This window comes from Budorcas taxicolor, chromosome 8 (assembly GCF_023091745.1).
Source record: "Budorcas taxicolor isolate Tak-1 chromosome 8, Takin1.1, whole genome shotgun sequence".
Classification (NCBI taxonomy): Eukaryota; Metazoa; Chordata; class Mammalia; order Artiodactyla; family Bovidae; genus Budorcas; species Budorcas taxicolor.
The window spans coordinates 115322589-115344424 of record NC_068917.1 but is presented as its reverse complement, the minus strand read 5'-3'; the positions used below and the strand labels follow the sequence as shown (position 1 = coordinate 115344424).

Sequence of the window (21836 nt, the reverse complement as noted above, 5' to 3'; positions counted from 1 at the left end):
GGAGACACGCAGGCCCCTCTTCCTTCCTGCAGCCGTGCCTGCAGACGCATCACAGAGCCCCCCAACCTGGGAGGGGTGTGCGCCTGCCTTCTGGCCCCGTTTACCTGACGTACTACTTCCCTTGGCACCTTCGGAAGACGCAGTGCAAACTGACCAAGCTGATTTTGTTTAATTTTGCAGTTTGGAAAACTAACAGCTCCCATTATCTAAAGGAAAATTTCCAGCTGGAATGTCTATATGATTTTCTTCCCTGCTCAGCGGTAGGTAATACGAGAATATTTGGTGTGAAATTATATAGGGTGATAGGGAATCTTTGTAAGGAACCAGAGAACTGGGCCCTGGGCGGTCTCTGGAGCTGCCCAGGGGGCCAGCGGCGGGGCCCGGCGGGGTCTGGGCGGGTGTGCCGCTCTGACCCTCTTCCTGACTTTGTTGGGGCTGCTTCCCCAGAGCACGCTGGTCCTCAGCCCCTCGCCCCATCACTTCCGTCTCCCTAGAGGTGTCCCACACTTGTGCAGCTGCCTGGCTCCTCTCCGGGAAGCCGCACCTCCCAGCAGAGGTCGGTCTGCAGCCCAGACCTGCGCCCTGCGGCTGAGCGGTGTTGGCCGTCCTGCCTGCCTCCCTCGTTGCTGCCTTCCCTCCTCCACCCTGAACTTCAGGGGGAGGTGTGGCTCCGGGCCCCCACCCGCCGAGATGGGGCTGGGAGTGAAGAGAAATTGGAACAGAGCCAAAGGAGAGCAAGTGGTGCCTCAGGGAGCTCAGTCTGGACCTGACTCTGACTCCGAGGAAAACTTGGCTCTGACACAGGGGCTGGTCTGGAATCCTGGCATCGTGTCCAAGGCGGGAGAGTCCACAGCCGGCTCTCCCAGGCTCTCCCAGGCTTGGCAAGTTTCTCCCAGGCTCTGCCAGTCTCAGCGAGGCCAGCCTCTGGGTAGGAAGTGGCGCTGCTGTGTCCGAGTGATGGTCCTGCATGCTGGCTCTTGCCCTTGAGAAGCTGTGCACGTGGCCGCCTGCGTGTAGAGCTTTGTGGCCCATTGAGAGCCTCTGGATGGGGCCAGTGCCCCCCAGAAGGCTGCCAGTCCTGATTTGTGCTGGTACTGGGGAGCCTAGAAGGGGGCTCTCCTCCCTGCTGGAGTCTGCGCTTCCTCAGGCTGGTTCCCTCGCCTCCCTGGGACAGGGGGACACGTCCACCTCGGGGCAGGGAGGACGTGGGGCTCTAGCTTGGTCTCCCCGAGCTCAGGGGACCAAGTGACGCATCTCGGCCCTGTGCTGCGCCGGTCCCCAGGGAGGACAGGTTGTGTCCTTATTGTGAAAGAGCGGAGCTAAGGTGCCTGGGAACCAGGACCAGACCTCGCGGGGTGGGCGTCCCTGTGCCCTGTGCTCACGCCCCAAGGGTCAAAGCAGCCCTGGAGGTGAGTGCAGCGGTTCCCAGAAATGCTCTTGGCACATACGGGAGGGTCCGGGGATGGGTTCCTGCGGCGCTGTCCTGGTGGAGAGCCTGGAGCCCGCGGGGTGCCGCTGCCCAGGCGGGAGGGTCCCGGGGACTCAGGACCTCCCGCTGCGCATGCTCCGGGTCACAGGACTTCTGTCCTGGGTGGGGGGGGGGGGGGGGTGGCGTCGGGGAGGCCGGGGGAGCCTGCCGGGGAGGACCTCCCAGAGACGTTGCTGTGCCGGCGCGTCTGGACATGCCGGAAGGAGCCAGCCTGGAGCAGGGTCCGGGAAAGACTGCGGCGGCTGGAAACAGGGCGTTTGCGGGAGAGGTGAAGAAAGGGCTGTCGAGGCTGTGGTTTGGAGACCAGACGCCTGGGACACGGCCTGAGCGCCTCCGTCCTTGGAACGAGGTCTCTCTGCCGATGTCAGAGGGGACAGAGTTTCTGACTATGGGTTGTGTTTTTTTTTGATAGGACATCAGAGATGGTCGGAGAAGGCGATGGCACCCCGCTCCAGTACTCTTGCCTGGAAAATCCCATGGGCAGAGGAGCCTGGCAGGCTGCAGTCCATGGGGTCGCTAAGAGTCGGACACGACTGAGTGACTTCACTTTCACTTTTCACTTTCATGCATTGGAGAAGGAAATGGCAACCCACTCCAGTGTTCTTGCCTGGAGAATCCCAGGGACGGGGGAGCCTGGTGGGCTGCCGTCTATGGGGTCGCACAGAGTCAGACATGACTGAAGTGATTTAGCAGCAGCAGCAGCAGCGGAGATGGTCAATGTTGTTGATTACAGTGAGCTTAAGAATGCTTCAGAAGTGCTGGAGAGACAGCAAATCACACCACCACCCCAACTGCAGCAAGAGTGCAGGCAAGTCACAGCCTGTGTTGGGCGGAAGGGCGGGCCTGCCTTTCCCCGAGGGAGTGTTTCGGGCCGTCCCGGGGCAGTCTGTCCACGATCAGCCGGGACATTGGCGGTGGCCTCTCGGCCAAGTCCTGCTTCTGACAGCTAAGTACTCAGAGCCTGTTTCCTTCAGCAGAGACAGAAACGAACCTCCCGCTGCTCAGGGTGCTCTGAGGGTGGCGGGGGGCACATTTCCTGATTCCTGGGGCAGCGTCCAAGACACAGCCCTGGGGAGAGGTGATGTCCGGAAGCAGATGGACCTGCCTCTGGTGGGGGCGTCGGGGGGCCCGAGGGCCAGTCCTCTCCTCCCTGGAGCCCAGGGAGGGGCACACACCCTTCTTTGTGGTATGCTTTGCGGACCTTGCGTGTTTCACAATTGGAAGGTTGCAGCCACTCTAACAAGTCTATAGGCTCCATTTTGCCAATAGCACCTCTCACTCCACGTCTCTGTGTCATGTTTAAAACCTCTTGCAATATTGTTACATCTGTTGTGCCGACCTGTGACCTCTGATATTGCGATTACAAAATAACTGCAGCTCGCTGAAGGCTCAGATGACGGTTAGTGTGTTTACAGTGTTCGCGTCTGAAGGCTCAGATGACGGTTAGTGTGTTTACAGCGTTCGAGTCTGAGGGCTCAGATGACAGTTAGTGTGTTTACAGCGTTCGAGTCTGAGGGCTCAGATGATGGTTAGTGTGTTTACAGCGTTTGAGTCAGTGGCCCAGATCCACTGAATCCACCGTATCTCTGAGGTGCCTGTGACAGGCTGGAATCTTGGCAGGGTTTAGAATAAGGCTGAGTGAGGGTCTGCTCCCTGGGAGGAATTTCCCTGAGGTTTGCAAGTAGGGAACACCACCTCACACGCCCAGGACATGACAGTCGCTCAGGCGTGTCCAACTCCGTGACCCCAGGGACTATGCAGTCCGTGGAAGTCTCCAGGCCAGAATACTGGAGCGGGTAGCCTTTCCCTTCTCCAGGGGATCTTCCCAACCCAGGGATCGAACCCAGGTCTCCCGCATTGCAGGCAGATTCTTACCAGCTGAGCCCCCAGGGATGCCCCGAAAGGCGTGTTTCTGTGTGTACTTGTGACCTCTGAGGGTCGCTGGGCCTCTGTCCCTCTCTGGCGCCCAGTGTGCCCAGGAGCTGTCACGCAGGCCCCTCCTCAGCCAGTGGCTTGAGCTCACTCTGACTTGCACTCACGGAGCGTATTTCTCAGATGAACAATGCTGTGGAACATGCCGCCCCGCAGGGCTGTGTATAGCTCACAAGCACGCTGAAAACCAAGTCAAATTTACTTCTCAGCTCTGTGGACTAATCCTGGTACTGTTAACTCCAGCCCTAGAGAGGGGCTTCAAGTCAAGCTTTAATTACATTTTACTCACAAGTTTATACTATACTAACATACACCCTGTTTTAAAATGTAAGTGAGTGCATACACGTTTAAAATTAAATTGAATAAATTTACGTCATGCCAAACCAAAAAGACAAAGAGTAGGAAAATAGACGGGTGGGCGTGAAATGGCCAGGAAAGGTTGCTTCCGGTTTGCAGGCGTTGCTCGGCACTGGGAGCTGCGGCCTTGTGAGGACTGAGATACATCCAACACGAGACCAAGAGCAGCACAGAATGCGCTTGGCTTAGACGCTTAACTTGAGCTTGAGCTTGATCTCGTTTAATTTCAGTTTCCCTAAAGCTGTGATGCTACTGCAGGGAGCCCTTCTGGAGGTAGTCACCCTGCTCTGCACTCACGGTACAGCAGCTGGCTCTGGGCGGCCTGGTAAAACCAGCAAGATGACCCGGCGAGACTCCTCTGGACCCTGACGTGCGTGGCAGTGGCCCCGGGAACATCGGGTGTGTTTGGAGGCGCTCAGTTGTCAGGAATGGGGAGGGGGTGCCACGGCAACAAGCAGGTGGGCTGGCGCTGCCCCCCAACACCCGACAATGCACGAGGCGGTCCCAGGGCAAAGGAGGGTCAGACCCCAGACATCCACAGTGCCAGGCGGACAGCCCCAGACAGAGACTCAGGTGTTTCCATCGAGCAAGGGTGAAGAGTCTGGCCACCATCCGGTTTTCTTAGTGGGGCTTCCTAACCCCTGCGTCCCCAGACCCGCGCTGTTTAAAGGATGCTCCTGAACGGACGGGAGGTGGACACAGAGGCATGCGACTTGCAGCAGGACCTTAACGAGGAGAGAGCCTCCCTGGCGAGATGCGTCCCTGAGCCAAGCCCAGACAGCCAGCTGGGGGTGGCCCTGACGGAGCCCCAGGACGACACGGTGCGGCCCCAGCCCGTCCCCCACGGCCCACCCGGCTGGTTGGTGGCCGACGGGCCCCGGGGTGACCCCCGGCTCTCCTGACTCCTCCCTCCCTGTCTCTCCTCTGTCCTTTCCCTTCAGTGTTTCATGGGGGAAACTGAAGGGCTCATCCGCTGACCAGTCTATGACCTGATCTTAGAGAAAGGCAGGCTGACAGCTGTGTCGTTGCCTGTTTCTCTGTTAGAGGCAGCTCTGCACCCTTCGTGGGAGACTCTGTGTTACAAGGGTCTCCGTTCACACCGGCTCTCGTCCTGACCTGGCTTGCTGATCCTGACTGCACTTGACAAGGCATTCTTGCTCTGGGCCTCAGGGTCTACACTCTTCTTTGCGCAGACCTTGGATTGAAAGGCTCCGTCCCTGCACTCCTAACCTCCTAACGCAGGGCCTGCTGTAGAACTGCTGCGGTCATGGTTTAGCTGCCAGGTCATATCTGACTCTTTGGGACCCCACGAACTGCAGCCCTCCAGGCTCCTCCGTCCATGGGATTCTCCAGGCAAGAATACTGCAGTGGGTGGCCATTTCCTTCTCCAGGGGATCTTCCTGACCCAGGGATCAAACCTGGGTCTCCTGCATTGCAGGCAGACTCTTTACCCGGCCACCTGGGAGGCTCCTGGTGTAGAACGGAGGTTCATAAGCTGTTTCAGGGGTGCAAGCCGGCCTGGAGCCCCCCTCGTCTCAGACGACGGAATCTCCACGCTGCCCTTAGAAGTCCCTGCCCTCGGGGACCGGCGGGCCTGGATTTGTGAGGTCAAGCGTTTCTGTGTGCTCAGCTCTGCTGATCCCTGCCTATAATAACCAAACAGCTTTGTGGCTCTAATCTCAATATTTAGGAGATCAGCTCTCAGTGGGATTAGCAAGCTTGCCTCTCAGTGGCTGCTCTCAGGGAGCTCATAATGTCCTGGCTCTCCTCCTCATGCTTTGTCAGTTTAGAGGGGCGTGCCCCTGCATGACTTGGGAAAGGGTTCCTGAGATGGAGCTGGTGGCACCATTGCCGGGGGATCGGGGGCGTCCAAGGGGCCTGTGGGCCCGAGAGCTGGTGTTCTGAGTGAGGGCGCCTTGGCTGGGGCCAGCCTGCTTTGTGGTCGAGGGTCTCTAGACCCTCAGTTCCCCGGTGGGGCCACCTGAGTATGTGTGAAGCCTGAGTTGAGAGGGCTCAGGGGGAGGGGCTTGGGGGGAGGGTCTCGCGCCCGAGCACGTACCTTCGGTGGGAAGCGTAGTTGCCGGTGATGTGCCCGGAGCCGTCGCAGCCAGGTGTGGGGCACCTGCAATCACAGACACACACGGGGGTTCACTGGAAAGGCATCAGTCTCCTGAACAAGTAGCTTCCTTATTCATCTAGTTTCTAAGGCTCTTGGGTGCTGAGCCTCCCTTGGTGAAGGAGGCAGGGCAGAGCTGGAGGGCCCCCGGGCGCACGGAGCAGCCCCATCCCCATCTCCTCCAGGCTCGGCTGGACCTCCCCCCTGCACACGGCGGCGCTCCCGGGGGCCGGGGGTCTCGGGGAAGCACTTGGTCCCCAGATATTCAGCCTGCAGTCTCCCCTGCTCCACACGCCCCACGTGCCCGCCCTGTCTCTTATTCAAGCTCGGTGGGCCAGGCACAGCTGGCGAGTTGCTGCACCTTCTGCGCACGATGTGAGGATTCTCACACGAACAGGCACGCACGCTGGCCCGAGGCTGGTCTGTGTCTAAACTCAAAACAACGCGTTACAAGGGCCCGGCCACGCTGACCCCTCCCAGCCCTGCCCCTGATCGACCATGGGGCCTGGTGCAGGCACCCCCGTGCTAGGCCAGGGAGTAGGACCAGGGGTCTTTCAGACCCTCCGTGGGCACTTGGGGAGCTCTGCTTTGACACCGAGGTCTCTTGGTCCGCAGGTCAAGTCAACTGAGATAATGAGAGGGGTCCGGACGCTTAGGGGGCCCGTGTTTAAACCTTCCTGGGAGCTCCCTGCAGTCTCTCTGCCATATCAGAGCTGCACTCGTGGCAGACGCTGTGTGTGAAGAGAGTTCCCTGAGTCCTGCCTCTGCGGACTGCCTTGAATCCACCATCGCGGGAACCAGCAGTCCTGCAAAGACGCTTTGGCTCCAGCTACTTCAGCTGCGCTTGTAGCCGCCAGGAGGGTGAGAATGAAGGACAAAAGAGGAAAACACGTCTGTTCTTTTTACGAAATGTCAGCTCTCAAGAAGCAAGAATAAAATGAGAGCAGTGTTACTGCCCAGGAGGGACTCTTGGAGGGGGCCCTGTGCCAACATCCATACTCAGTGAGCCTCTGAATTCCTGGCAGGGACACAGATCACAAATATAAAACAGTCAATAAGTGTGAATGCTTTCTAGGTGATTTCAGCTTGCTCTCCACTCTGAAAGCCACCTGGGTCTTGGCTGTTGGGCCAAGGCCAGAAAATTACTTGCTCACAGACAGACTTTCTCAAGGTCAGTGAGCATGTCAGGGCACGTGTGATGGGCCCACATGGACACGGGCTGAGCCCAGGGGTGTGAATGTCATATCTTGACACTTAGACGTCCAATCTGTTGTTGATGTTAGGAACTGCCTAATTCTCATCTAGTCCTGAGGAAAGGACCACAGTCACCGACCTCAAGCATAGGGCTGGTGTGTCCTCTGAAGGATGAAAGTTTAATTTACCACCTGCACTCTGGGGGAAGGCAAACACTGAGAAGAAGTCGTCGACATGTGTAAGCGGAGTCAGGGTGTAAAAACTGGAGTCGGAGGCCGAAGGATGCTGTCCTTTCATCAAAAACAACACCCGGATCAGACTGCGGACCTGACTGTCGCCAAAGTAGCAGCTGTTCATGAACTTCAAGTCTGATTACAAGACTATTCGGTCAATAACATGAGTGACTGAATTTAACTAGCTGATTTCCCAAATGGCACCTCATGTGGAGAGACCCCCCCAACCCCAGAGGGAGGAAATTTTGAAGCAATAAAAATCATTCTAAGAAAAGCAACTCTCCATGCACGTCTGTGTTTTGAAAATGTATCAAGAAACAGAAACGTTTCCCACCAGCCAATCATGCACTCGTGGCCTTGCTTTGTGGGCAAAGAAACCCTTCAACTCTTCCTAATTTCAGCTCCCAGTGCAAATTTATTTAAAATATATTCAGTTAAACACGAGTAGAAATTTTTAATGACTTTTTTTGGTAGAGGCAAGAGGAGGTTGACACACCCTGTTCCTGTTTAATTGAGGCGTCACGACCAAGACTGTGCAAATGAAAACAAGATCTTTACTAATTATAAAAAAGAGAAGAGGATTTTGGAGTAGTTTTTGTGCGTTTAAACCATTTATGAAAGTGTCATTTGAAGAAAAAGATGCATTTAAAACACCCTCTGTCACCATGAAAACAAAGAAAATGTTGCCTTGGGTCATTTTCAGAGCTTTCACAGTGTCAAGAAAGAAAAAAACATTTCCGGAAAGCAGCCTGGCTTTCTGGAAAAGTTTGTTGTTTTATCTTCAGAGTTTCAAGTTAGGTAGATGAGATCCAGTACCTGGCCTGCTGCTTGTTGGCTGTGCCAATGTGGAGAAGCTAAGCCCTCCGCGGTCACACCCTCACCTGGGGGAAGAAGACGGCCGGTGGGGGCTGCGAACTTGCGCTCATGGTCGCCCATCCCAGAAACAGCCCGCCTGGGCTCTCCGCAGGGCGGTGGCTTGGCGTTTTCTTCTTTAGGGAGTGCTTCTGAACCGCAGGAGGCAGTCTGGGATGGGGACTCCTGATTCTCTAACAGCGCTGTGGAGCTCATTTTCGTGTTACTGCTCGAGACCTTAAGGCTTTTACAAACTCTGAGATTTGCATACAGATTTCCTCTCTTTAATACATCCCAGCGTTTAAAAATACACTGTTTTCTGAAGTTGGTGAATGAGGAAGCGGCCATTCGTGTAACAAAAGGGGTCTCTGCTTCTCAGCGGATCAGCTCCGGCAGCAGCTCAGGCCGCTGCACGATCAGCGCACAGAAGCTCGATGGGCCTCTGGGGGGGGGCGCGTCTCCTCCGTGAAGGGAGGCGGTGTGGGACCACCCACACCCGAGGATGGAGTCGGCAGGCCGCACGTGCGACACAGCTTGGCTTTGGAAAGGGCAGCAGAGCATGGCTGGGTTTCCATGGAAACTCCCCACGAGGCTGGTGCTCCAGCACCTGGGTGAGGCCCCCCCAGCCAGCGGTCCTCCCTGAGTCCGGCTGGTTGTCACTGATGCTCCCCCAGGTCTGTTTTACAGGCCTGTGGTTAGAGCTGTAACTTTCTGAAAAATAAAATACTAGCTTCTTCATTTTTTTTTCTCTCCAGTCCAAAGGTACCATGGGTAAAAACACTCTGAGACAGGAAGTAGTGAACCCGTAATCTTAGAATCTCTGTCTGTTCCCAGCGAAAATATCCATGATCCTTTGCCTTATCTGTGACCTTGAATTGCCTTGGGATTTAATCCATATCAAGAGAAAGTAATTCGGGGTCGTTCATGTCATTATCTGGCTGAATAAATTAGTCCTGTGTAGACATTTAAGAAGGTGGATGGAAAAATCATAATGAAATCTTTAAACCACGTTTATGTTTTGCAAAATTCAGGCAAGTCTGAAAACAAAATTCAGGACCACTCACAAACTCCGGATTGCCTAGAACTAGCCTCTCTCAGCAGGGACAGAAAAGGTTTCTGTGGCTTTTGTGAGTCTTTGGCGTAAGGCCCAAGTGCTCCGACTTCCTCTCGACCATCTGCCCCCAGAGGGGCCACTGCAGCTCACACTTCCCCGGGTCGAGAGCCCCACCAGCGCAGGAGAGGTCCTCTCCACGCATCATGGCCTGTATCAGGAGAAGCCTCTGATTGCACATCACAAACGGGGCAGAGGCCACCTCCTCACCTCGCCTCTGATGCATCCTCTGCAGGACATGTCACCCCTTGCTGTCATTTTCCTCCTGTTTACAGAACCGGGACCCTGATGCAGGGTGTAGCGGGGATAGACGTGGTTTAATCTGTTGACCGGAGCTGTGCTATGTCACTTAATTACCCCGATGGACGTCTTTAAAGCGTCTCCTCTGTGTCCCGTCACCTCTTCCTTTTCTATTTGTTGCTCATCCTCTCTCTCTTTTGTAAAGAAATTCGAGGGCTTGATAAGTAGTTCTGTTGAGTGAGACATTTAAAGTAGGGCATCTTCTTCGCAACAGGAGGGCCTCGTCGGTGACGGGCCCTGAGTCTGTGCAGCTGCCCACCCTGGGCTCAGGAAGGGAGCTGTCTCATCGGCCCCTTGACGGGGGCAGCGGATGGCCAGGCAGGTGTCCAGCGTGGCCTCAGATGCTTGTTCTCAGGGATCAAGGTCACCGGACGTGACGCGGGTGAGGACCCAGAGCCGGTCAGTCTCTCTGCAGCCCCTGGCCGGGGGAGGCGCCATCACTGGTGGGCGGCAGGAGCCACACGAGGCCGTGGGGCCAGCCTGCCCAGCGTCCACTGCGCCGCCTCCCCAGGGCCGGTCGGCAGGGGGCCAGTCTGCCCAGCGTCTGCTGTGCCACGTCCCCAGGGCCGGTCCGTGTGGCCAGCCTGCCCAGCCTCTGCTGTGCCACGTGCCCAGGGCCGGTCCGCAGGGGGCCAGCCTGCCCAGCCTCTGCTGCGCCACGTGCCCAGGGCCGCTCAGCAGGGGGCCAGTCTGCCCAGCGTCTGCTGCGCCGCCTCCCCAGGGCCGGTCCACAGGGACAGCGTTCTCAGCATACTCAGGTCTCTCATCTTGATAAAACTGGTTGCTTATTTTTAAAAATCTTATAACTAAAGGCTAAAGTCCTGCCTGCAGGTCTGACCTGTCCTTGGGCCTCACCTCGCCAGTGAACCGCCCTGTGAGGTCAACCTGCAGACAGGCCTTGGCTCTGCCGGCAGCAGCAAAGCCGGCAGAGAAACGCTCACTGGACCCATGGGATGACAGGGCCAAAGGTCAGACTCAGGTTCCGGGAGACTTTTGAAGAATTTCGCGGCATGCTTCTGTTAACAGCCCTTTTCATTAAAAAAAAAATTATCTATTTATTTTAATTGGAGGCTAATTACTTTATAATATCGTGGTGGTTTTTGCCATTCATTGGGTGTACATGTGTCCCCCATTGTAAAAGCCTGTTTTTGCCTCTTTCTTTCACACTCATCCTACCAGGGGCATTTGTTAAGTAAAACACAAAATACTCTCAGTTTTAAATACTCTTAATTTTAAATGAAATCAGGAAAATGCAAAATTAGGCCTCATCTATAATAGTAAACTGTAATTGGAATGATTGACGTCAACTCTGTAAAAGACCTGTCCCATTTATACGAAAAGTTCAACTCAAAAATATTTATGTGAAAATGCAAAAACATCTTCTTTTGACTTAAAGAGATATGGTTCTAAAAATGCATCTCTTAATTTTGAATTTTTGGGCATATAAATGGGAAACAATAAAGAAATGCAGAGGAGTACAAAATAAAGGTGCTTCGAAACAGAAAGCTGACACAGACTGACTTTGAAATCTTCTCCCCAAACAGAAAGAAACCATGTCACTTAGATGCAACAGGCATCTCTTCCACCCAGTTTCCTGGGCTTATTTCCTGAAACTGGGGGAAAGCAAGGGTCTTATGAATCGATGTTTAGTTTGCATGACAGCCAGTCATTTTCTCGTTTTTTGAATTTGGTATGGAGGAGACAAGTTTCGACCTTCCTCCGCCCAGGCCCCACCTAGCCCCCCACCTAGGTTCTCACTGGGAACCTTCCCATCCCCCCACCCGACCCGGCCCCACCTCGAGGCCCCTGTCTCACCTCGTCCTTTTTCTTGCCTCCTGTTAAAAGACACAGGAGCACTGCAGACACACACCGCGGGCGTGGGGACAAAGCCCAGATGCCAAGGCTACTTCCTGGGCAGGGGGCTCGGCAAGGTCGGGGGTCCCGGCCCCTGTAATGCCACCTGCATGGCCCCTGCTGGCCTGCAGAGGGGGCGGGTGGGCGCCCTTCCCTCCCAGGCCTGGGGGAGGCGTTTGCAGACTGGGCTTCCAGCTGCGCCTGTCCACAGGACGCACCCCAACTTTCCCCATCCCCGGTTCTCCGCCCTTCCCGAGTCACGTGAGGACCTTTATCCTGCACACTTGGCCTTCCGGTGTCCTGAATGTCTACACATTTCGAGCCCTGATATTAGCAGACTTGGGGAGAAAGCCTTGCTTTCATACATGACTTGTGAACCAAAATCACCTTTTTCTTTTGCTTCCAAGCACTTTTCTTTTTAGATTACACTCAGACACAAACAAATCAATGAAAAAGAATCATAAAATTGTAGTACCCTTCACACAATTATTCAAAAACATTCATTTTGATGATTCAGATAGCGTTTTGGAATGGGTTAGACCTCAGGTTACTAAGAGCAAAGTGTGGTCTTGCAGGTCAAATTTAAAGCTGCGGCTACAGGGGCCCCCAGGCTGCTGATTGCCCACAGCCCAGTGTGGTCGGGGGGCAGCAGGTGGGCATGGGTGGTGGTCTGTGAGGCAGGTTTCACCAGAGCCGCGATGCCCGGTGACTCATTGACCACAGCAGAGCTGCAGTCTGCAAAGCCCAGCTGGGTGGCACACGTACCCTGCCACCCGCTGGTAAACGGCGTGTCCTCACGGGTTTAAATTCTGACTTAGAGGCCCACACGCCTGCATCAGCCTGGGGTCACCTTTAACGAGTGTTGTGAGACCCGCCTGCTGCTTATCCCCCCACTCAGGCCCCTGCATGTCCTTGGAGGGTGGGCGCTGCCCAGGTCCTGGCTGTCAACACTGACGTAAGGGCTCTGGGGCTCTGGCCACGGATGGGGCTGGGCAGGGCCTGGCCCTCTCCTGGGCCCGTCTCTGGGGACACTCGGGATGCACTCTGGCGGTTTGGGGAGCGTGGGGCTGGGCAGGGCCTGGCCCTCTCCTGGGCCCGTCTCTGGGGACACTCGGGATGCCCTCTGGCGGTCTGGGGAGCGTGGGGCTGGGCAGGGCCTGGCCCTCTCCTGGGCCCATCTCTGGGGACACTCGGGATGCCCTCTGGCGGTCTGGGGAGCGTGGCCCGTCTCTGGGGACACTCGGGATGCCCTCTGGCGGTCTGGGGAGCGTGGCCCGTCTCTGGGGACACTCGGGATGCCCTCTGGCGGTCTGGGGAGCGTGGGGCTGGGCAGTCCTGCAGTTCACGCTGCATGCTCTCTGGCATCCTCCGGTCATGCATCTCTGCTCTCAGGCCTCCCCATCGGGCCGGGTGCTGGCTCGGACCCCAGGCGCCACTCTGAGCCACTGCCCGCTGCCCAGCGCCCCGGGTCATCAGGGACAGGCTCCTGTCCAGGGCGGCCGACCTACCTAGCAGTGCTGGCGTCCCTCTCAATAACGGGGCGTGTCCTTGGGGCACTGCTGCGGGAGCACATGCACGTCCAGCAGCAGGGGAGCGGCTAGGCCGGAGCTGCGGCGGCCGCGGTCAGAATTGGAATTGGACGCGGAGGACCCATGCAAAAAAGAACATACAGAAAGGTGACTGTTGGAGAAGCCGCCGCTGACCCCAGCCAGCCGTCCCCGTGTCCTGGGGCTGCCACGCTCGCTGTGCCTGTGACGGGCATGCTGGGCCTGGGGGTTGGACTCGGGCAGGGCCGCCTGGGGGTACTCACCTTCCGCGGTTGCACGGAGCGCTAGGACGTGCCACGCCACTTACACGGGGTGGAAGACGGGCATTAGGGACTCGAGTGCCCACTGGGAGGGGACCCTCTCTGGCCACGGAGCAGGAGGGGGATGGAGGGGGTGCCCTTTCCTGCCCTCATAGCGCCCCACCCACGTCCCTGCCACTCAGGTGAGGCAGCATTGGTGGCACCTCTCAGGTGACCACATCTGGCTGGCCTTTAGCGGTAAGAAGTGGACCCTGGGGAATGGACAGTGGGCAAAGGTCATCGACCAGGAGGGGGCAGGGAGGGGGCTGCCGGCTCGTCCAGGCCCGTCTTCTCAACGCCAGGAGTCAGTGGCGTTGCACTCGGGGAGGAGGCTGAGGGCCACCATGCCAGGGACGCTCCAGGCAGGCATGCACGGGCCATGCCCACCCCCGAGCCCACGGGCACCTGAGGCGCAGTGCCGCCTACTGGGCGGGCACAGGATTGGTGCGGACGTGCCACGGGGCACATGCACGTCCGCAGCAGGGGAGCGGCCAGGCTCCCTGCTAGGATGGTGGGGACTGGCAGAGCCAGCTCCATTGCTCTGTCCATGGGCGGCACAGAGCCCCTCTCGAGGGAGCAGAAGACAGAGGTTACATAATTAAAAAGCAAGTCCGCTTCCTAAACTGCTGACCACAGCGAGCCTTTGGGAGGAGGTTTGTCTAGGGCAGAGGAAAGGACAGTCTAGGACCAGGGGCAGGGGCCCCGGGACCAGTCACATTGCCCCTCTCAGCTGCAATCTTGCGCCTACTTGTCACGTTCTTGTCGCTGCCGTTTCCCATATTTTCTCATACTTGTCATGCTTGTGGGTCTCTCATTTGCTGAAGCCCTCATCTTTTCTCAGAGAAAGTGTCTTTTATTCTAAACAGGAGAAAATTAAAAAGATTTCTTGGCCCATCTTCTACCTGAGTGATCCTGGGGTTTTCTGCAAACTCTCATGTTGTATGCCTTCTCTCTTCCTGTCCACCCCCACCCCCCTGGCCCACGTCCAGCCTCTGGCCTGAGCCTCTTGCTCACAACTGTCTGGGTTTTGAACACTTTTCAGGTTGGTTTCTCATGTTAGTCTCTGGTGTGCCCGCCCTTCCTCTATGGAATCTGCCTTTTCCGTGTCTCACGTCTTTTTTTTGTCAAGTTCTAAATGGTTTCATAGATGCTGAGTTTCGCAGAAGTTTTTAGAAATAGATTCATCAGATATCCTTATCTAAAGCCAAGAAGGTGAATCCAGACAGGTGAGCTACATGCTTAGGGTCACACGGGAGGCACGCCGCAGAGAGCAGAGCAGAAACCTCTTCTCCCCTGGTGCTTTTTTCACTCCACTAGACTCTTTGTAAATGTCCTCTTCTTGCGAACAGTTCCGAGCCTACAACCCTACTGTGTGGTCTAGCCCTCATCTGGGGGAAGTTCAAAGACACAGAAGGTTGTTCACTCCTCTCGCTGCAATCTACTGACCCCTGTGGCCCTCTGGGTGTCTCACAAGTGGGAGAGAACAGAAACCCATTCCTGTGATTCCTGCATGGAGGGCATGGCCCTGAGAAGGGTCCAAAAGTCACGGATGGTCCTGACTTCCCTCCGATTATGGGAGGGGCGAGGGCACAGAGGGATGTCAGATCGTGAACCACCTGCGTGGTCCAGACTTGGTGACCCGGAGAGCAGGTCTGGACTCAGGAAGGTTCCTTCCACTGAGGAAAAGCCCAGAATCGCCAGAAGGTGCCCAGGAAGGTCAAGGAGAGGCCTGACCCAGCGGGGATGACAGGCAGGGACGAGGCAGGGAGAGGGTAGAGAAGCGAGGAGATACGAGAGCAGGTGCCAAGGACCTGGCTCCTGGACACACCTGCATCAGCCTGGGGCCAGTGCAGGGGGCCGGGTTGGGGGCGCTGGACACAGGGTGGACCTGGTCCCCTCTGTGACTGTGGCAGGTCTCCAGGTGTGCTGAAGTGGAGACTGCCTGCCGTCGGCCCCCTTGGAGCCTCAGCTGGAGGTCACTGCCCCTGGGGAGGTGAGCCTGGGGCACACTGTTTGCAGGGAGAGCACAGGGGTGTCCTTCACCTCTCCAGGGCCACGGAGCCCACAAGCAGGTGTCCTCGCTGAGAACCTTGCCAAGAAGCAAGGCCTCCCCCAGGTGGACATGTCTGAAGGGCAAATTGGGAGAAGCACTCGGAGTGAAGCAAGAGAGAGGGGCTGAGGGAGAAAGAGAAGTGGAATGAGATGAGCTGACGGGTGAGGAGGCCAGGAGTGAAAGGTCACCATGAGGAGTGACGCCCCCACAGTCACCCCCAAGACCCAACGCCCCACAGTCACCCCTGAGACCTGACGCCCCCACAGTCACCCCGAGACCTGAAGCCCACAGTCACCCCTGAGACCTATGCCCACAGTCACCCCCGAGACCTGAAGCCCACAGTCACCCCTGAGACCCGATGCCCCATAGTCACCCCGAGACCTGAAGCCCCCAGTCACCCCCGAGACCCGACGCCCCCACAGTCACCCCCGAGACCCGACGCCCCCACAGTCACCCCCGAGACCCGACGCCCCCACAGTCACCCCCGAGACCCGACGCCCCCACAGTCACCCCCGAGACCCGACGCCCCCACAGTCACCCCCGAGACCCGACGCCCCACAGTCACCCCCGAGACCCGACGCCCCCACAGTCACCCTCGAGACCCCCGTGGGGCAGAGCAGGGCCCGCCCTCTGTGCCCGTCCTTGCTGGTCTCAGGGCCCAGCAGCCGGCCCCCGTCTGCCTGGCTCCCTGTCCCGGGGCAGATGGAGGAGAGGCTCTCCCTCCGAGCGTGGGCTTTGGCGGCCAGCGCTCACAGAGGCTGCTGTGCTCCTCCGTTTTCCGCTCAGCAAGCTAGGTGCCGGGTGACCCAGAGCCAGTGAGGACGCCTGGGTGGGTGGTGTGTGCTCTCGAGGGGCCTGTCCTCGGGGCCCTCCTGGTCTCAGTGGCCGGGGGATGGTCCGGCTGTGTCCCGGGAAGTGATCTGGTCTTCCACCCGAGTGCTGGGTTTCCTCCCAGCTGGAGCTGGCGAACTGCCGTCTCCTGTCCTTGCTCAGTCGGCCAGCATTGCCCCTCCGCCCTGGGTACTCCTGTGGGCAGCAGGGCTGAGGATGCTTTCTGGGTGGGTGTCAGCCTGTTGACCAGCGGGGCTGCGCCCGGACTAAGTCGTAGGTCCTGAGCATCTGCGTGTGTGAAGCTGGGTGTGATCACAGGGACTTTGTGATCATAGGGATGAAGTGAGCCTGGCCACCGGCCCTCCCACGCCCTCCCCACCCCAAGGCCTGGCTCTGAGACAGAGGACACTAGGCCTCCCTGTCCTTCACCATCTCCCAGAGCTTTGCTCAAACTCATGAGCATTGAGTCAATGACACCGTCCCACCATCCGATCCTCTGTTGCCCCTTCTCCCCCTGCCTTCAGTCTTTCCAAGCATCAGGGTCTTTTCCAGTGAGCTGGCACTTCGCATCAGGTGGCCAAAGTATTGGAGTTTCAGCTTCAGCCTTAGTCCTTCCAATGGATATTCAGGGTTGCCTTCCTTTAGGATGGACTGGTTTGTTTTCCTTGCTGTCAGAGTCCAGAACCACAGTTCAAAAGCATTGGCAAATCACTTCAGTATTCTTGCCTCGAGAATCCCATGAACAGTATGAAAATGCAGAATACGACAGCTATTTTTTTTCTTTCCAGATGGGCCGGTTCACGGAGATCCTGAATCTCAGGGAGCCTGATGACTTTCTCCCTAGCACTGAGGATGGGCTCGGAGCCCAGTTAGGCTTCCGTGCAGGGTGCTCCTAAGAACGGCCACTGTCCCTGACCACCCAGCATCCCGGAGTGAGCGTCAGCGACCATGAAGGCCTCTGTGCAGCTGGAGGCTGTCTAACTGCTCACTCACTCTCTCCAGCAGCCCTGGGTGCTGGGTTCTACTCTCTTTGGCTGGTCTCTCAGACAAAGCAGGCACAGAGGTGCCCAAGATGTGCCCCCGGCCGCCTCAGAGGCCACTGCCTGCTGGAGGGCCAGTGGGTTTAACCTGGGCAGGCTGATGGACAGTGGGCAGTGTCCCTGGAGAGGCGCCACGACAGCCACCGACAGGCGCTGGCTCTGGATGCTCCTCTGCCTGGCTCACGACAACCCCAGTGCCGCAGAGCATCCCGGGTCCCCCTGCCATGAAGTCTGGCTCAGATGCTTCCGGTCCTCTGTGGGGACAGCGTCCTGGTCCTGGGCTGTGACATTCTGCCCACGGAGGGTCCCAGGTGGTGCCTGGGTGTCCTGGGAGTGGACCTCAGGTGGCAGGGGCTCTGTGGATGGTTCAGCTCCACGCAGGATGCCACATGGGGCTGTGGGCAGGGCAGTGGGCTCGGGGCAGATGGGCTTGTTAGGGAGACAAACAGACCTGGGATCCCGCTCACCGTGGACACACTGCCACTGAGGGCTCTCCATTCCGACGTGTGCAGGAAACTCTTACAAATAAAACCACGTCGTGGAGTCTGCTAAATATCAATACTATCTGTGTTTAATGGAAGCCAACCTGGATCTGATTTTTAAGGAAATCATTTTAAAACATGGCTATCCCAGAGCATATTTTATAAAAACTTCACTTATCACAAACCACAAATGAGTTTATAGGAAATGAATCACATTTAAAAATGATTTTTGTTATGTTAGCTGTAAAGGAGAATCATTTTCTGAAAAAATAAGAAGGGAAGGAAGGAAAAAGAGAAAGAAGGAAAGGAAAGAACATGTTTACTTAGGAATTCTTACAGGAGGAGAGGAATGTGGTGATCTGTCACTCTCCCGCTTCATCAGCAGTAGCCTGGGGAGATCTCTGGGGTGGGGGCCCATTCTCTGGCCCAGAAGACAGGGCAAGTTTTGCCCCCCTGGGAGGAGGGCTCTCTGGCAGTTCATGCCGGGTGGGAGGCCCCACGGCACTGCAGGGCCCACCCGACACTGGGAGGTACCACAGGATGCGCGAGCCAGTTGCTAAGGAAACCTCCTCCCTCAGACACCCCCTGGTGCTGCTGATTCTGTGATGTGTGGGAGAATTGGGGAAGCCTGCTTCTGAGCATGGGGAGCTGGCGGGGAGGGGTGGGCATCCCAGGGAGGCAGGGAAGGCCTTTCACGGGGAGCAGGGCTCAGTCAAACCAGTCTCTTGCCTGGACAGTGGTGCACAACCAGAGTCAGGAACTGTTGGAACAGACACACTATTGGGCCCCCAGAGCTTCCGGAACCATGGGTCTGAGAGCCTGGGGGACCAGAGGCCACCCTGCAGCCAGGCTCCCCCGGGGCCTCCCGGATAGTCTGAGTTACAGCGCCTGGAAGCTCTGCTGATACAGCTGTGTCCCGAGACACAGACTGGAGACCCGCCTGCAGACACGTGCTACCGGGGACAGAGCATGCCTGCATGGCCTGGGGACTTCCGCTGGGTCACCCCTCGGGACGGACTCTGCGCTGGGTGCCGGGGCCCTGGGGCCATAGCCCCACCCTCTCCACGCCGGGCAGGGTATGCACGTGTGAGTGCAACACATCCACAGCCTCCAGGCCCAGGGGCTCGCTCTGCAGAGGTGAGGACCTCGGGGTGCCTGGGCTTTGACGGTGCTCTGTTGAGGGGAACGGCAGACCCCAGGCCCTGACATGCTCCTCCCATCAGCCTTCCCCAGACTTGCTCCCCAGCTGCCATGTCTCCAGGCCGAGATGGGAGAGAAGGAGGCCAATGAGTCCAGGTGCCCGGCTAGCACGTGGCCACACCGGGCTGGATGCTAATTTGTGAGGACCTGGGGCCTGCATTTGCCTCACGGCAAGGATGCTCACTTCTCATATCAGGGAAAGAGCGATCGACCTAACAAGCTGTTGAAACTCAAAGGACATCAAACGTAAAACAACCGCATCCTTGCTTGTCAGAGGGGATGGGGGGCTGGTGCATCCTCGAGGCTGGGGAGTCCAGCGTGTGGTTGTTCTCTGTTTGCGTACAATGTCAGCTCTCAGAGAGGCTCCTGGGGGTACTGACACCTAATCGTGAGACTTTCTTTGCTGAGGCTGTTCGTGAAGTTATTTCCTGGTCCAGAGAAGATGCGCTTCAGCCAGAAAGGTGCCATGGATTCCTGAGAGCCCGCACCGTGGGCCGCCTGGGGACTGGCCTTTCGTGGCTGCTCTCACCTCTGTGTTTGACGGGGGCCGCAGAGAGGTCATAGCCTCCCTGCCTCTGAGGGCCCCTAGAGAAGCTGCCCCCAGCTTCTGGAGACCCCTCCCCAGTCTGGCCGCTCCGCTGCTGGTGGGTGGGGGTCTACCTTGCAGAAGCATCCCCAGACTGTGATTCTGTGCCCCCTGTCTTCCCAGCTGTCTTTGGACCAGACCGACCTGGAGCAGAAGACGATGAACACAAGTTTCTTCTCTGGGACCGGGACACCAGCCTTCATCAGATGCAAGTTCACTGTCAGCCCTGAATCACTCGCTCTGGCTGGACTCTGAAGAAGGCATTTTCTGTGATTTTCATGTTCGCTTATGCAACTTAGCAGTGCCTACCACACAGCAGAAATGCCTGTTGGGCCATTTTCTCTTCTGGTCTGTGGACGACGGGGCTGCAGTCTGGTCTGTGTGAAGAGCAGCTTGGAAGTTCAGCTGAAGCTGATACTCATTCTGAGAGGCCGTACAGAGCTGGGACAGTCTCCTGTTGACAGAATGCTTTCCAGTGTGTGGAGGCCCGAAAGCTTGACAAGGCCTGCCAGCCAGCTATCTGGGTTTTAAGGGTCATTTCTTCTCCGCTGGCCTTACCATCCGACTCACCCTGCCCTCTGCTAGAGCTGTTTGCTGGTACAAGGGAGCTGCCTGCCTTGTCTGCCTTCAGCATCTCAGGGCCTGAGGCCACACGAAGCTGAGGTCGGTGGCCAGAGAGTCACGTGGGAGAAACGGCAACAGAGTTTTCTGAAGGGACTCAAGGGCCACAGGCCTCAGATACTATGAAATGTAAGATTTAAAGCAAGATCATCATTTCTGATACCAGGAAGTTAGCATCAGAGGCTCCTGGAAGGTCACTCCCGAGACAGAAACTCGGGAATCAAAATTCAGAAACTCGAGGAATCAAAAGGGGCTTTGCGGGAGACGCGATATTTGTGGGGAAACGACAGCACGGCCCCCAGCACACTGGCTGATAACGCGACCAGGCGACATGGCACAGCCCCTTCCAGGCGGCGCGGCACGTGACCAGGAACGTTACAATGCCTATCTGTTGCAGACGAGACTGCCTAGGATGTGAGGGTCTGGTCTGCTTACAGCTACGAGACGGGCAGAGAATAAAGAGAGGGTTTCTCAACATCTCCAGTGCCGTTCTGACCCTCAGACAAGGCACAGGTAACGAAAATGCCTCTGCTTCCACCTGAAAAACACATGTCACCCAAAAAGGCAAGGGAACTGAAGCAAGTATTCAGGCAGACTGAAAGCTAAGAAATGACAGCGAAAGATGATCAAAATACGCCAGCTGGGAGAACATTTTAGAATTCAGAAAGTGGGGAGAAGAGAGTGAAATTAGTGAGCGAGGATGAGATCTGATGAGGGTTTGATGGGCTGATGGACATTTTTATTTGATGATCTTAAACCTGATCTGCAAGTCTGATATGAGCATTTTAAAATAATACCATATTAGACAAGAGGCAGAAAAAGATATATTAGGAAAATGGAGTCCTTTTATCTCTGAAATATTTTGATCTCGGGTGTTGGGGTTTTGAGTATAAGAAGTTGCGTTTCATTCACATGGTGCTGGAATTGGGTCAGACTTTGGGTGCTGATTGTCTGTCTTTTTCCTCCTGACCTCCCCCCGCAGCCCGCTGGCCCCCAGCCTGCTGAAGCCCTTTTGGCCTGGCCCACCAGGCCCAGGCGGGCCGTTTGCACCTCCTCTTTGCAGACCCCGGTCCTTCATCAGAAGGCCTTCTCTCAGTCTGCAGCTGGCGCCTGAGAGACACAGTGCGTCTCATCCCTGCAGTGAACCGTGGTGTGGGCGCCAGCTTCAGCCTGCCGTGTGTGCAGCAGGTCGAGAGCAGTCACCTGCATCCTGAGGCGCTGCGGGGGCCCTCACTGCCGAGACCTGGCCCTGCTCTGACTCCCCAGAAGGGGCTTGAAGGAGCCGCCCCAGACCCCCGGAGGTAGAAGAGGTCATCTCGAGATGCTTACTGCCCTCCTTACATCACACTCCTGGAAACCCAAAGGTGTTGACATGCTTCCACGTCTTTGACGGTCCTTATTAGTGCAATGGAAATATCCTGACTAGATTTCCAAAGGAATTTTCCAAAGACGCTGGCTAATGGATCACAAATACTCGCAACAAAGGGATGAACAAAATCTTAAATGATTTCTACTTAACCTAAGAGCTGGCTCCACTTAGTTCCCTGAGGGACTGAAAGCCGGAAACACGCATTTTCAAGGGTGAACAGGTCTCACCGTGACATGGGAAAGGGGAAGAAGCAGAGACGCCTCGGCGAGAAGCAAAGAGCAAGAGGGAGCAAGGCCGAGTCGCTGGGACGATCCTGACGGGACGAGCGGAAAGAGCCTTCCCTTGGGAAAGGCCAGGACTGACAGAAACA

General features: G+C 56.8%; 1 protein-coding gene across 1 annotated transcript in view; it reads right to left on the bottom strand.

The window, feature by feature from the left end:
* Positions 1-21836, bottom strand: part of MYT1L (myelin transcription factor 1 like) — a 128649-nt gene that overhangs the window by 27248 nt on the left and 79565 nt on the right. The window contains exon 14 of the mRNA XM_052644495.1: positions 5838-5900. Coding sequence (XP_052500455.1) covers positions 5838-5900 — 63 coding nt within the window. The remainder of the gene's footprint in view (positions 1-5837; positions 5901-21836) is intronic.